Source organism: Argiope bruennichi, chromosome X1 (assembly GCF_947563725.1).
Source record: "Argiope bruennichi chromosome X1, qqArgBrue1.1, whole genome shotgun sequence".
NCBI lineage: Eukaryota > Metazoa > Arthropoda > Arachnida > Araneae > Araneidae > Argiope > Argiope bruennichi.
The window spans coordinates 47,211,355-47,228,529 of record NC_079162.1 but is presented as its reverse complement, the minus strand read 5'-3'; the positions used below and the strand labels follow the sequence as shown (position 1 = coordinate 47,228,529).

The 17,175-nt window shown below is 28.5% G+C and overlaps 1 protein-coding gene across 12 annotated transcripts in view; it reads left to right on the top strand.

The window, feature by feature from the left end:
• Positions 1-17,175, top strand: part of LOC129959546 (uncharacterized) — a 109,603-nt gene that overhangs the window by 53,619 nt on the left and 38,809 nt on the right. For all 12 annotated transcript variants that reach the window (XR_008783454.1, XR_008783455.1, XM_056072434.1 and 9 more), the window contains one exon: positions 12,459-12,503. Coding sequence is in view for 10 of the 12 variants with exons in the window: in XM_056072434.1 (XP_055928409.1) it covers positions 12,459-12,503 (45 nt within the window). In the remaining 2 variants the exon portion in view is untranslated. The remainder of the gene's footprint in view (positions 1-12,458; positions 12,504-17,175) is intronic.

Below are 17,175 nucleotides of genomic sequence, written 5' to 3'. Positions count from 1 at the left end.
TCTTACATTTCTTGGGAGACTTAGATTTATTTTAGAAAAAAAAAAAAAAAAAAAGTCAGCTTAGTTTCTGTTTTCTAATAATTTTTAATTCTTATTTTTGTCTTTTTTCTATCGTATATTATTATTATCCTATATCCTTTTTGTATACCCAATTGGGTGAAGATAATTTTGACATCGGTAAATGTATGAATCTTTTTTTTTTTTTTTTTTTTTTTTTTACAAATTGAAATTGTAAAATTAAATCAGTTTAAAACATTATTTAATAAAACATACTTTCAAGTTATTTATTTATTTATTCTTTTTTTCACAATAATTACTCGAAAACTGTTTTCATTGAAATATATCATTATAAAAATTGCTTAAAATTATGAATACTACCACAAAGCCTATGATAAAGCAATCGGATTAGATTAATTTCTGTTCAGTACACATGTTGGATGTTTTGAATATTAATTTTGAAGAGCCCCTGTTTATTTTTAACCTGAATTTTGGATTCTTTTTTTCAACTGCTTTCTGTAATTGTAAGAATGAGCGTCTTTTATCTTAAATTTCTATATATGATATATTAACGGGGAAAAAAGGCATGTATCCGAATTATTTTTAAGCTCTTCTTATCACATGTAGTCGCAAAAATATTTTTAAGTACTGTTAACTTTTGTGCTAAATAATTAGATTCTTAATTTCCTTTGAAATAATTGCTTTCGCATTTAGGAAGTAAAGCTATTTAATTGATGTTAGTAAGCTTTGTTATAAAGAAATATATGACTCATATTCTGCAAGTGATTACTTTTATAGTCAAGTCGAAGGATATCAAAATCGAATGGCTAGCACGGAGCATATATATATATATATATATAACCTTCGTTTTCATAGAAATATTAGGCTATTTTGAAAATATAATATTAAAAAGAATCTGCAACAATGAAGTGAACGTTTTTTTTAAGTGTACTTGGTATTTCTTGTACGATTTTTTCATTCTTCAAGGAATTTATTCTCTAAAGTAGTTAATTCCAGAACAATTCTGTTGTAAATAATAGTGTTTGGAGATGTCTTTCTTCCGAAACTATTACATCACAAAACTGATTTTTACAGCATCTTGGACCTCAAAAAATTATCTTTTCAATGATATGAATATATTAACATATAAATTAATTTTCTATTTTTAATGATTTTTTAAAAATATATTTAATGTTTTATGTTTTCCAACAATTTATTGCGGGCAAAAATGAAAATAGCATTTAACCTGTATGAGCGCGTTATGAGTACGTGGGAAAAATTAGCTTTTATCAGCGCGTTGCCACCTCTTTGGCAAAAACTCAAAATGAAAGATTAAGTTAACTCTTAGTGCAAACTAAACTTATGAAAGTGTTATTTTCAGCACGTGTTTGTATGAAATGGAATAAATATGAAATGTAATATTTTCTGTAAAAAAGAATAAATGCGAGGAAAAGTCTTTTGTGACATTTTAAATAGATATATTATTAATTCAAGAATTTTGTTTTATTTAAAGCATGCGTAGTTTAATATACACAAGATATCTGCTCTAATCAGGACTCAACAGATAATTTCTAAAACTTTATTAATTGGTGTATATAGTATATAATAAAAATCTTCTAAATGAAATAAATAAACATATTTTATGCGGTTTCGATTAATAATTATTCTGTTGAATCACAAATTTTAAAGTTTTATACAGATCCTCTGTTCTGTGAGTTATGTATAATAAAATATTCTTGAGATGCTAATATTTTAAATAAAAAAAATTACACTTTTTTACAATTAAAACTGATTGAGTTATGAAACCTCTAATGTCTCTATTCTGTTTCTCTAAAAACGCGTTATTTTAAACTTCTGCATCGACCGTCTTGAAGAAAATGGCTAATTAGCGCTTGGACTTTCCCCGTGACTGCTTGTTTAAAATAATGAAATTGTTGATTATCGTAAAATAATGATATTCAAAGCTTTATAACTCGGTCATTCTTGATTGCAGAAGAGTGAAATGTTAGATGGTAAAACTGAATGTTTTGATGAATCAGAGAAATTTTTATTGAGTAATTCTTTAAAATATTGCAAAAATTGTATAAAAATATTCTGTGGTACACGCAAGATTAAAATGCAGAAGGCTTCGATTTTCTGTGGTCATTTTTTTTAAAAATATACTTTGTTTCAGCAAAAAAGTTGTGTTATTTATTGAAGTTTTATCTCCTCCATTTCAAATTCAAATTTAAATCTTACGGCATTTGATAGCAAATTAGAAAGATACATAGTACAATGAACAAAATGTCGTAAGGCTTCTATAATAATATGAATTATGTTACTGTGGAAATATGAAACTTGGAAATATTTTGCTGAAGAAGCTATTATGAGACCAAGATACGTAAATACGTCGATGAAACTTTTAAAGTGCAGTACTCCTGGTGAACCAGCTGGTTGCCAAATAGACTAGTTTAAAATAAAAGTATCTGTGGGCGTTTTACTTTGTGAAGTTTTATTTCTCCAATTTTTGAATAAAATATGGTTTTTATTTGATGCTATCCTCAAATCATTAAACTGTAGTTTTATCATGAGACTTAATATTTGATAGGTTGAAATTTTTTCCTTCCTCCTATATATATATAATATATTTTGAAAGGTATCTTTTCCGAAGTGATGAATTTCAAAACTGATCCATTATGAATGTCAATAATTTAAGTTATAACAGGAGACTTAATTCCTTTCAGGAAAGGAAATCATTTAATACGTACTTCACAAGGTGGAAATAGTTTCAAATGCGAATTTTTGAATGTAATATTTCCGTAAAATTAGAAATGTTCAAAATTAATCCATGCAATTAAAAAAAATGATTATTGCATTATTTTGTTGGTCGGGTCGCAATACTCATCGTAATTTTATACGTTACAGACAAATTTTCATTATTTTCTGGAATGTATGCAGGTGTCACTCGTTTATATGTAAAGGGAGTGATTGATATCCTATTTAATTTGAAAACAAAATTCGGTAAAATAATGGTGCATCCATTAGACACATAGATGTGAAATCAATCGAAGATACACATATGAAACTATTTCTATAATTGTGAGTATTTATCGGTATAAGTTATTTACTTCGATGAAATTTATAAGCGTTCTGTTAGATCCATTTTTTCTGATTCTATCCTGCCCATTATTGTCTTTGAATGAGTTTTGATAGTAACCAGTATAAATTAGATTAATGTCAATGCAGTAAAGATTCATGCAATGTGGTTTGTCATAAATTTCGATTTTTTTTTTTTATCAGTATTGCTTTTTCAATTTGACGCTCTTGCTTTAATACAAATGCAATATCACTCTGATGTTTTTCTAATGCATTGATGCATTGCTCCACTTAAATCTGAATTTCTAATATAAAATGAGATGTCTTTTTATCCTTACGAATTATGAAAATATTTTTGTTTTGATTTTTTAAAAATCAATATTTTAAAGATCCGAATTTGATTATTAATATTAAAGAAGAGTGTTCGTGAAAGTATACGAAATTACGGTTTTAAATTTCCTGGTTTAAATTTTTTTTGTTTACATTTTTAAGCTATTTAGCAGCCTCTAAAATGGATAATGTTACGAATTTGTAATTTAGTTCCTCTGCTCAGTTAATCTTATAGTAAAGAAGCGAGTTTTACAAATAGCCCTTCTGATTGCTGAATGGATGCCGGATCAATATTTTCCAGCCTTGACGACAAGTTTGGTGACCATTTGCCGTCAATAATGAAAGTTCTGGAATATGCGAGAATCTTGGCGTCTTCTTGGCGAATAAGTTTTCTTCAAAGAAAATTCTCTAATCCGTCAAGGAAGGTATGTAAGAGGAGATGCACATACGAGAAGTATTATTAAATCTCTTGGAATGTTGATCATCAGCAAGTTCTTTCTCAGGGATTTGTGCTTTTGCGGTTGTTTATTAATGATTATCAGTACTATTACAGTATTTCCCGTAGCATGATGATTTGTGGGGAACTCAAAACCTAAAAACACGAAATAATATATAAAATTTTACAAGGTTTTTTTTTTTTTTTTGAAATTATGATATTGTTTAGTAAATTATTGATGATAAAAACCGAAAAAAAAAAACACTGAAAATGAAGAAGTTTTAATAAAGAGAATCAGATATTAAGATTAGATAGTTTTGTTGCAAATGATGCTGCCTAATATTGAAAATGATATGGGAGTCCAATAGAACAGTTGCACGGCTCCAATCACTGATCCGATTTCACCAATTTTTGTATCGTATGAAAGCTTATAACCTCTAAATATCTCATAAATTGTCTCCTGCCAACTTCTATCTCCTGTTTTTTAAAGAAATAGGAAAACTATTGCTTCACCTCCCTCACTGTAGAATGTGTATGGGGAAAATCTGCTTTAGAGTTCGATAGCCCCAACCGCTGAGCTGATTTCGAAAACTTGAATTTCATAATAAAGTTCATGGCATCTAAATATGCCATTAATGGTCACTGGTCCCTCTGCACTCCATTTTCCAGAGAAATGATAATAATAATAAATTGTACTTCTCTATATATCCTTTAGGGGATTCCACAAAGATCCCCATATACAACCGTTGTACCAGCTTAGAAAATTTTTATTTCGTATTAGTGATCATAATCTCTTGATACGTCAACAATAATCTCCAATTAGAAAGGTATTGCAAAATAAAACATTGACAGAACCTTTAACTTCAATAACTGATCCAGTTTCACAAATTCTCTACATCAATTAGTTTCTTCACTTTGAAGTACAGTTAACTAATCAGAATGTTTTATCATTATTGTTCAAGTATAATTTGAAATATGGTATGCTTAAAATAATATGGTATCATTAAAGCGATAACATGTGGTTTTTCAATGTTGATTGACCTGACGGAATTAAATATTATTCTCAATTAATATATTTATTGTACCAAACGAAGTCATTTTAAATTGTATATTGTAATTTCGTTTGTTATTTTAAAAATTGCTTCAATTGTGTTGTAAGACCAGCGTCTAATGAGAACAATAGCTCAAATTATGCCTCCAATGATGGCAATTTAACTTTACCTTTCAAACAACACCTTCCAGATGTTTCATTCTTGAATTGTAATGCAATGTAACTAGTGCAAATTCTATTCTTACTTTCAACAACTTCAACTGAATGCAAACAGTATTTAGCTTCCGAATTAGGCTGAAATGAAATACGATAAATTTTATTAATTGATTCTATCCATTCATTTGCATTGAACTAATATAAAGTTGTTCTTTTCGATCACTAAATGTCAAATATTATCTCAGTTCTCAGTTTCTTGATTCGTTTCTTGCTTCATGTTATTATGGTGATTCAGCAGCTTATGACTGTAACATATGTAATTTATTTCCTTCGTTTCGTTGGGTTGTTTCTTTTTCACATGTTTCATTTTGTTTTCTGTTGACTGCATTTAGTCGGCAATCAATATTTTTTCGTTTGTTGATATATTTCACAACTTCAGAATTCATATCCATCAGCAATTCTACGATAGCAAATTTCAACAAGCGGAATGGAAAATAAAAATTCTAACAAAACTTCACTTCTTAACGCGACGAAATTATCATAATTGATATTAAACATTGAGAAACATACAAAAAATTAAAAAACAGAACATTACCGAGCTTCATAAAATTTTGTCTTCACTTATAGAAGTCAGAATATAAAGACCATATAGCAAATTTCTTCTGTGTAGCTCAAAGAGTTTTTGTTTTATCTTGTTCACAGACAGGCATAATGCCGAAAATATGTGTTTTGAACTCAGAAAAGACTGAAACATGGAGATTCGTGAAACTCTCGAGTTTGAATTTTTGGACGATTGCAATACTTTATGTATACTTCGTATATGAGAAAATAAAATTTAAATGTTTTCTTGTATTCCAAAGATTTATTTATGTCCGCAGACACTAGAATTATGTTCACATGAAACAGAATCGTCATTTTCTAGAACAACAAATATAATTTTGTTGATTTCACTGAGATAACAAGTTTTTTTTCAATAATTAAATTACTACAAATAAACGACAGCAAATATTTCGCAAAAACTACCAATATGAGTAATAAAATTTTATATAAAATATTAAGTTTGATCAATCTTTCAAAATTTGCCGACTAATTTTATCAAATTATTGACTCTAGAAATGACTCGCGATTCCTTTTACTCTCCTTAGCCTTGTGTCTGATGTTAAATAATTGTTTTTGTCCTTCTAAATCGGTTCCTTAGTATTATGTTCTTCCCTGTTGCGATAAGACTTTTTATAAAAAAAAAATCTAATGAAAATGAATGATGACAAAAACATATATCTGTTCGTGACCTCTGGAAAAAAATGTAGTTTGTTGAATGGTTTAAATATTAGCTGTATAAACTAATTTCTGAGATACTTTTATGTACTGTAATATTTTATATCAAACTAGCTAGTACCCGCAGAAGAATTAATTTTGAAAATATCTTTTGAAATTTGAAATAGACAATGAAATGCCGATAATGTATACATTCATTGAAATTGAATGATATATATATATATATATATATATATATATATATATATATATATATATATATATATATATATATGAATAGTATTTAGTATATTTTTTGACTTTATTATTCAAGTGCTTTAAGGTAAACAATATTTTTTGTTCTCCTGTCTTCAACAAAAATAAATAAATTTCTTGGCCGTCCGACTCGTGAGTATCCAACATACAAATGGCCATGTGAAAAACATGGATTTTCTAGGTTCAATCCGCACTTGAAGTGATTGACCTTGCGCCTTGTTGATAGTCATCGAGAATGTAAGTCAGGTGGGAAGCTTCAGTCGTTTGAAATCAAAAGCAAATCGGTGGAAATAATGGGAATGCGGCGAATGAGCGCATCTTCTACATTCGATTTTCTGTTAAGAATAGTTGCTTCGATTATTTCCGCATATTGGTCTTCTGATTCTGATGCGCATGATTGGTTAGCACATAAATTGTCTTTCAATTCTTGCCGCATATTGATCTTGAGATTCTGAATCACTTGAATTTGCAATACGTAAACGATCTGCTTCATTGCTTGCTTGTCGTTCCTCGTTTATTTGAGAAGTGATAGAAAAATTGCTGTTTGCACTGGAAAATTTCCATTATATGTAATTTACCTTGATCGGCATCGATAATAATAATTCTATTTTGTATGTATGAGAAAAACTCTGAATAATATGTACGGTTCTCTGCAGCCAAAATATTGTGCCCGTTGAATGACGATATCTTTTGTAGATGATTATTCATTAAAAAATGAAAAAAATTAGCGCTTGCACTAAATATTTTCGTTTTCATTTAGCTCACGTTGATTGGCATCGATGATAATAATTTTATTAATTCAGATGGACATATACCGTTTACAATTTGTGACAAAGTTTTATGGCAATCGGATGAAGGTACGGCAGCGCATAAATTACAAACACATAAAAATCCATTTTTATATATTAGATATGATAATTGTAGTAAGGCTCTAATCTTCGCGCAAGTGCAAGCAATAAGTTGATAAAGTTTTATCGCAATCGGAAGAACGTTACAGCAGCGCATAAAATACGAACAAACAAAAATTCATTCTTATATATTAGATGATAGAAATGGCGAATGTGTGAACTTATTTCAAACCTAATCTCTTTATATTTTGTCTAAAATTCAGTTATAACTTTTCAATAACAATATTCCTTGAATGATACGTACATTTAAATTCATGATTGGTGAAAAAGAACCAGAACTCTTCCACATTTTGAGGTATTAAAATCAATAAAAACGCCCCAGCTTCAATAATTTGCCTTTTTATTCTTTATTTCCCCTTTGAATGTTTTATTCTCATTTGTCTAATGCGTAGGTACTGTCTATTTCTTAAATGCGCTGTTCTGTTGATTCAATAAGGACCTTATAGCAGATTTGAAGTATTTGTGAAATATGTGCAGTTTTTGTATCAATTTATAGCGTCTGTGAAATAATCGATTTTGACTTTTAAATTTCAAAATTGATAAATTCGATGGATGTACGTTTGTCGTATGAACACGTCTTTTAAGGAGTTTAGGATAAAAAAATTAATTAAAAAAAACTGAAAAATTCTTAATTCATAATGTTTTTTTGAAATTATGTATCCACAGACTTCATTACAAATTGTCCAGAATTTTATTTTTCATTGAATAACCAAAACCGATTTGAAATTTTCACTCTCACATTTTTTGTATGTATATTGCGTTGTCCCGTTTGTTATGAATGCAGTTGTGACAAAAATTTTCATGGTTCTATATCGGTCTTGCAAAAGCAGAAATCAATATGTAGATCGCGTTGCAGTTCTTTGAACTTTGCAAATAAAGCTTCTTTGCAATTTTAAAATTGAACTGAGTTGAATTATCTCTTTGCATGATTAGATTTTTTTCTCTCCTTTTCCAAACTTCCCGTCCTTAATGTATTTCATTGTTGTTTTTGAAATTATGTATCCATAAACATCATTACAAATTGCCGAAATTCCATTTTTCATTGAAAAACCATAACTCATTCGAAATTTTCACTCTCACATTTTCTGCATGTATATTGTGTTATCCTGTGCGTCTTAAATGCAATTGTGACAAACTTTTTCTTGGTTCTATATCGGTATCTATAAGAAGATCGTGTTAAAACTCTTTGAACTTTGCAACTAAAGCTTCTTTGCAATCTTAAAGTTGAACTGCATTGTCTCTTTGCGGGATTAGACTTTTTTATTCTGTCCTATTACAAATTTCCTGTCCTTAATTATTTGATTAAAATTATTTGCTTGATATTGTATCTACAATCATTAAATTGTTGAATCATTTCAAATTATTTAACCTAGGTGAATGTACAATTTCAAGAAATTACCTATAGAACAGTCTTAAGAAGCGTGTATTTTAAAAACTATGCATTTCAGGGAATTTTAATCTTATGTTTAAAAATTATATTTGAAATACTTATATAAATATTTATATTAAAAGAATGAAATTGGGGAATAGACCAGTTTACTTGGATCGTATATATGTTTATCAGGACCTCATTTATTAATGTGCTTAAGTATAAATTATAGGATTAGAAACGCAAATTGTGTGTTTAATGGAAACATAAATTGTGTTATTATTTTACGTTAATACTTGATTTTCCAAGTTTTTCTCACATTTTTTAAAAATAAAATATGAGAGTTATTCATGCGCCCATCAGATTTTAATGCGCTAACTTTATATCAAGAAAATAATTTACCCTTTTAATTTTTTCATTTCCAGTTCAGCCCCTAATCTTTAACTTTTTTTTTTTACTTCATAATTTTACTAAAATATGTGCAACATTTTCTTATCATTGGTAATTAAATTCCAATTTTTAACTCTTTAATTTTGCTAGAGAAACATGAATTTGTTGCATGTTATTTCTATTAAACTGTAGAAACTATTTTAAGTTAGAAATAAAGCTTTTAAATTGTTTTGATTCCTGTATCAATATATAACTCTGAAGGTAACTTTTCTTTTAATAAAAAAATTTGGATGTTTATCACTTTCATTTATATCAGATATGAACAATTAAAATCAAATTAGAATTTGCTGTTTTCGCCACACATTCACAGTACTGAAATTTTTATCTAAATAATAGTATTTGATTGAATGCACTTATTATAATATATAGTTATGGTAAATTCGTCCGAGATGTGATAGGTGATGTCCAACCAGTTCAATAATGAAATATAACATTTTATTCCACAAGAGAAATAGGAAATATATTTATCAGGAAACCTGCGAAACGTGCAAAAGACTGCACTTTCAAAAATCAACAACATTCTAGTAGATACCAAATCGTTAATCAAACAAAGCTCAGTGGAAACGGATGAGCGTGAAATAATTGGAGTGGCCTTTCCACTATCAAGAGAATTCACCGAGATGTCGCGTTTTCGTGATTTTGCATTTTTATAGTAACTATGATCGAATAGTTCAAAAGAAACTATACATATCGAATGCAAACAGAGATAAAGTTGAAATTCCTGCACTTTGGAGAGCTATTATTTATATCACCAAGTTTGTCGCCAAGGCCAATTGTCACTGGCCTGGCTTCCATTCAACATCCATTGGAAATATCAGAAAAATCCTCTTCCGTATTATAGGATTTACTGTGCAGAGAAGCGATGTTACAGATTCATAATAATATTATTGAAATTCTGTAATATTTAAATATAAAATGTGTAAACAACATCTCATGTATGCCATTCGACTTCCAAGATTTGTTTATTAAATTTGACAATTTTATTATTATATTTCTAGATCATTTACAGTTTATCTTTATTAAAATGCTTTGAACTTTTCTTTATGTTTGGCGACCAAGTCCCAAGACAATATTAAAATCTTAATGTTATCTTTTTTTTTCTTCCCCATTTCCAGTTTAAAGAAATTTTAACCTAGAGGCATACGTTTGCTTGTTGTCTTTATGTTGATGCTTTCATTCTCCAGGTTTTCTTAGATTCATTATAAGAAATGAAACGTTTTTATGAACTTATCATATTTTGAAAGGTTTTATTTCAAATCAGGAATTTATATATATATATATATATATATATATATATATATATATATATATATATATATATTGTATCCAGCGCAGTGGAATTCAAATAATATCCTGAGAATAATTAACCACAAAGAATCACATAAGTTATCTTTATTCATTGTTTTTGTATTGCTACAATGCCTGTTGGTTCTTCTTATATTTGACAATTAATTTCTATAATTGAATTCTTAAGTTTTACTTTTAATCTTTTTATTCAAGCCCAACTGACTGAAATTTTAACAGAGAAAAATATGTTTGTTGTGCTATCAGAGTATAGAAGATCTGTGAAAGTTTTAATTTAAAACACTGAATTTCTTGTTCGATTTCTTATAAAATGCAACATTTTTTCCTATTTCCATACTAGGACATTAAATTGTTTTATATTTTATCACATTAAATTTATAATTTTTTTTTCAAAATTATAAACCATTAATCAAAGAACTGATTACTTTATCTTTCTCCACGCTTCTTTTATTTGGTAAGTATTATTGTAGGTCTACAAGCTTGCGAATTACTTGTTATGCTCTTATGGAACGCTTGGTTCCATTCCCTGTTTCTATAGTCTACAATAATTTCTGCAACACATAAACAAGGGGCATCTCATAATTTAAGCTAGTCGAAGAAAGCACACCGTTTCTTTACAAATTTTTTTCTTTACACAACCTGTTACTCACGGTATATACGGAAAGTCGTGTTACTGTAGCTTCTGCTTCCATATAAGCTGATCTTTCGTTCATTTTCTATTTCTTTTAGCACTCGTTGTCGAATAAAAATTGTGAGTACCTATTTTGGCATATTTTCGAAATTTACATGGTATCCTGCAGACGTCTTCCCTGTCTTTTAGGTGTTTACAGAATTTTCATATTATGGTTTTGACAACTTTGAGGTCTAAGGTATTTAAGAGGTATCAGTGTCTATCAATTGTTTACCATTCCTCACCATGTGTTAAGTTCCTTCTCAATCCCGTGTCCCACATACCTCTTAAAATTTTTCCATCTTCTTGTACATTAACTCAACAAGACATAAAAACAATGGATTAACGTTCTTTCTACCAATACATTTAACCTACAGATCAGTTCCCAACGATTACTGAACTAAAGCAAACTTTGTAACACCTTAGAGAACCGTAATTTATGTGAAAGTTTGTTATCAAGGCCGTCGATCAGTGACCTGGCATTCATTCAGCAGAACTATGAAATATCTGTAAAGCACTTTTCCCTACTTAAGCTCATGGAAACAAAGTTACAGATTTGCAATAATTTTTATGATTTCTGAACTATGATGGAAAATGTGTATGCAATGTCTTCATGATTCCCACTGAAATTCGAAGACTGCATCATTAAACTTTACATCGTTAAAACTGGCGTATAAAATATGATTTTGTTTTCTTTTTCATTTCTAGGCGAATGTAACATCTTAATGAATTTCTGAAAATGTAGTATGTAAATGAATAATAATGTTTGTATATGTATAAAATGTGTAAAATGTTTTGTGAATCACATTCTTATTCCAAGATTTGAATGTTAAATCTTATCATTTTTTTATAGATCCAGAACATTGTACAGTTTTAGTTTTACTAAAATGTTTTTTTTTTTTTTTTTTTTTTTTTTTGCTGGCCGACCAAGATCCAAGACTTAATATTGAAATCTCCCTACTGCTTTCCTTTTTCTCTTCTTTACAAGAAATTTTAACCAAGAAAAATAAATTTATTCACTGTTTTTATAATGATGATTTAATTCTCTAGGCTTTCTTACATTAATTTTAAAATATGAAACTTTTTTATATGCTCTTCATATTTTGAAGAGCATATAATAATCCAGATCTGCAATAATAATTGGTACATTTCTTTTCTCTGCTTTTCTTTCTTGTATGTAGGCGTTAACGAAGAACCAGCCATTCCGATGATATTGAACTCCGCCGGTAAGTTATTTTTATTTATTGGTTTTGTTTTACTAAAATGCATAAAACAGTTTCTTTAGTTTGGCTGTAAGTTTCTAATACTGATTTTTTAAATATTTCAGTTAATATTTTGTATACCCAAATGATTGAAGTTTAAGCATGAATTTTTTTTATTTGTTATGGAAAAATAAAAACTCTTTCACTATTTTACATTGAAATGAGTGAATGAATAAGAAATTTAATAAATTAAGGGACATTATATTAAAATTATCTATCAATAATAAAATTGATCGATTTGAAGAACTGAACATATACTCGGAGGATGATTCCATGTTTTACGATTTTATAGGTACATAGGCCTAGCTACAGACCGGCACACTTGGATGGAAAAATTAATAAACGCAATTGTGGTTGTAAATTAATTAAAGTTGTATAAAACGAAATGCTTTAAATACTGAAATATTTAATTATTCCTTCTAAATTACAAGATCCTTTAATATCAATTAATATTATAAAGAGCTATTAAATGTCTTAAAAGAAATGCTTCATTAAATAATCGTTTTGATGAGTTTTGTATTTTAATTTTTACTAACATTTGCTTGGGGCTCAATACAGTTTGTTACGATCACTTTACTATGCAAATAGCGAAAATTCGAAACATCTAACTCAACGGGTATCTTTTCTCAACATGTTTGAATGGTACATTGTTTGCTAGACCCCTCCCCGTGCTGTACAAATTAAAAACAACATCAATTTTCGAAATGGTGCTAGACCTCATCAGAAAGTACAAGGAAAAGAAATTTTATTTAGGATTTTTATGTGGGTTGGGTTGTCATTTGAAAGGTCATATTCTCTCACAGCTCTCTCTTCCACAACCGGGGAACTAGCTAGGGACTTCGTTATTTGAATTGTCAATCAAATCTTTTAAGCCACTGCCTTTCTGGATTTGGTCAACGTCTTAAACCCAATCAACATGGGTCGATTTCGTTGACATCGGTTTTTTCATTTTATTATCGGTCTTTATTTATGTACATAGGACTCTTTAACAATTATGATAATTTAAAAATTATCTTGAAGTTAATATATTTTAAACAATCAAAATATCCAAGCAAAGGTTTAAGTCAGCAGAACGACTACAATTGATGAAATAGTCAACAGAGTGACAAATGAAGCCAATAAGATGTTGATTTTACTGATAAGTTTTTTGTCAGCCGACTAAAAACTCAAGGCGATAGATGTCGATGACATTGTCCGCAGATTTTGAGACATTTGATTCAAATGTTATTCATTCAACTTATAATTTGCACTATATTTGGTATAACAGCGGATAAGGTAGTAAGTGACTATGATGTCACATATTTGCCAATTGTTCTGTATTCTTCTACTAATATATCATCATGATTCATGAAAAAACGTTTTTTATTTTAATCCACTATTTCAATCACCCATTGGTGGAATTATTAGGAACATTGTAGATATTTATTTCTTACATGAATAACTCGATAGGGCGTTTTTCCTGATTTAAATTTCACTGATCATTCGTAAAAGAACCGTTGTTTTGTATATTTAATTTTTACATCTTCAGCAATGACTTTGCCAGTTTTTCTTATCTACTCTGCTTATTTCATTATGATAATTCTCTGACAAAAATTTGATTAATGGTTCAAGTAAATTTAATGAAGCATTAGCAATTATAGACGACAATATTTTGTAATATGCGTGTAAAGAAGAGTTACTTGCTGTAGTCGACTTATGTTAATTCTGTGTAACTGAAAATTAGGTTTATTTGACAATAAAATATAATTTTTCTGCAATCTAATTTATTACGCTACATTTATTTCACTAATGAAAGGTTACAGGCTGCAACTGACGACAAAAAATAAATATTTGTGATACTGTAACTTTTCAGTTGCACTAAAAAAGCGTATTCAAGTATGCGCTAAATTTCTTAAATAAATTATTACTCAAATTCTTCAGATTCTACCTTCAGTATTGTGAATAAGAATGTAATTTTCTTTTCGTCAGTTTTTCTTTCGATTACTCTTTACGACAAAAAAATATTCTAATTCGAAGTGCTTCTAAATTTTAAATAAAGTTTGAATAAAAGTATTTTTAAAAAATAAAATGATTAAAATCTTTATTCATGAAATATTCATATACTAGACAATAGGGTTTGACGGTTTTTCAAACCCGGTTTTTAAAAACCGATTTTTTAAAGTAAATTCGTCACGTTTGAAAACCGGCTTTTAAATTGAGAAAACCGGTTTTTCCGGAACGCCTAGATATTCTCCCTCCTCCTCTTCCTCCTCTTCTTCTTCTTCAAAAAAAAAAAAAAAAAAAAAAACGAATTTTATCGGTTGGACTGAATCGTTCAGCAGCTTAGGGCGATGAGATGCCAATTTATTAACGTGAAGGTATATTTGAATTTCTATTAAATGAACTAAAAAATGTAAACACTGAAATAAGTTTGAAATTATTATATGCTTTAGAAGAACGAATTCAAGAAAGAAGACAAGTAGAATTAGCAACTCTTTTACTGCATTTGCAAAATCCACAAAACATTTCTAGTTCAGCGAAGAAATCTAGTGTACTTTTATTAGCTTCAAACACCGAAATTATTAAGTTATCTGGAAAGGTATTGTCTAGAATATTTTCCAAATCCTTATGTGGAAACCAATTCTGATAAAGATCTAATCAAAGAAATTACTCACTAATGTTTTTTTAAAAGGAGCCATGGAAAAATCAATTCATAAGTTTCTATAAGAACCTAAAGGAAAACTTACTAATCCAAACACACTGAAAGCTAAAATTTCATTATTTGAGGCAACGAATAAAAGAACAAAAAACTTAGATTTGTTATTTGATGCCATGAAAACTATAAAACCAAGCTCAGTAAGTAGTGAAAGAGATTTTTCAATTTCAGGCAATATTGTGTCCAAAATAAGAACAAGTTTTAGACACCGCTCAGTGGATATTTTATGTTTTTTTAAATGCTATTTGAATGTTATGCTATTATTAATGCTATTATTTTTTTAAATGTTTAGGAGAAATTAAAATTTCTGAAAATAATATTAATATTAATATTATTTGAAATTGTTGTTTGAGTTTTCGTTATTTTATGTAAGTAATATGTATATGTAATCCTTAATTTTTTTTAATTTGATATTGACTACGTTTTTTTGTTATTTTTATAAATTAAATACGATATTTTTTCTCTATTCTTTTTTTTTTTTTGACAAAAATTCGAAAACCGGATAAAAACCGGGTTTTTTTGGAAATATTAAATTTCAAAACCGGTTTTTCAAAAAGTCGGTTTTTGTATAAACCCTACTACACAAGAAGAAAAACCAATGCACAGAATTGATGAAAAAGACTTAACGTGACGAGCTTATTCACCTCAAACTAGAAGTGCATCAGAATTCCTGCTCGTTGTTGCAATCTTTCTCCAAAAAAATTCTTTCAGGTGGGTAACTAGGCTAAAATAAATAAATTAATAAATAAATAAAATAAAAATCGATTTCTGGTGAAAATATCGGAATAATTTTTTAATTTTTTTTGTCCTGAATTTTTTAAAAGTGACTTTAATGAAACCGTTTGAATTTAGCTTCTACATTCTTTTGATATAGCCTCCATTATAAGAACATGCATTTATTTATTCATCTAAAATGACATATCATCCAGGCGCAATTAAAAATCTATAATGTAGGCATCTATCAAATTTGGTGAAAATTTCAAAAAAAGGGTTAACTGTCTATCGAACTGTACTTTGACAAGCATGTAAATGTGATAACTCAAAAACGCAATTAATTAAATATATCAAATTTGGTGTGTGATTTTGTGACTGAAATTGTAATTTTGTGTCAAATTTTGGTTTGAGTTGTTTGGGAAAAACACGTCTAAAACACAATTCACCTTTATTAGAGAGTATGCGAAAAAGTTTCGGGGAGAGCATTTCCACTGATGTTTTACCTCTATCTCTACTAATAATAAAGGAGAAATTGTGAGAGTGTTTATGTTGGCGCTCTACAGACTAGACCGTTTAACCTAAAACTACCAAACTTCGCACATATAGACTTTGAAAAAGGGTAATGTGAACTTCCTAGATATGTTAAAATAAATTTAAAAATAAATTGAAATTTTAACTAAATACAAACAGAACAAAAGCGTTTTTGTGTCATCTTAAAATTCAACGAATTATCTTTTTTAAGGATATTTTTTTCCCGCACAGTTTCTTTCTTAATTTAAATCTATTATTAAAAAAATATTTTAAATGTGTTATACAACAATACATTTAATTATTGAACTGAAACTCAAATCGCATTCACTGTTACTATTAATATTTCATCTTGGCTTTTTTCTCTTTGTTAATGATGTAATGTGTTTTCAAGAGGTACTGTGTTATTGCGGACTCTATGTTAAACTGGTTTATCGTTCTGTTATTGTTTAACCAATCATTTTGTTTAACATCATCATACAATATTATAGATTCGTAACAATAATTATGAGTTTCTGGCATTGTAAAACTTTCAATATAACATGTGTAAACAATATCTTATGTATCCCATTCGAGTTGCTAGATTTGATTCTTAAATCTTAAAAAAAAAATTTTACATATATTCTGATCCTTTGCAGGTTTAGTTTAAATAAAATGGCGCAAACATATTTTTGTACGTGGCAGTTAAATCCGAAGGCT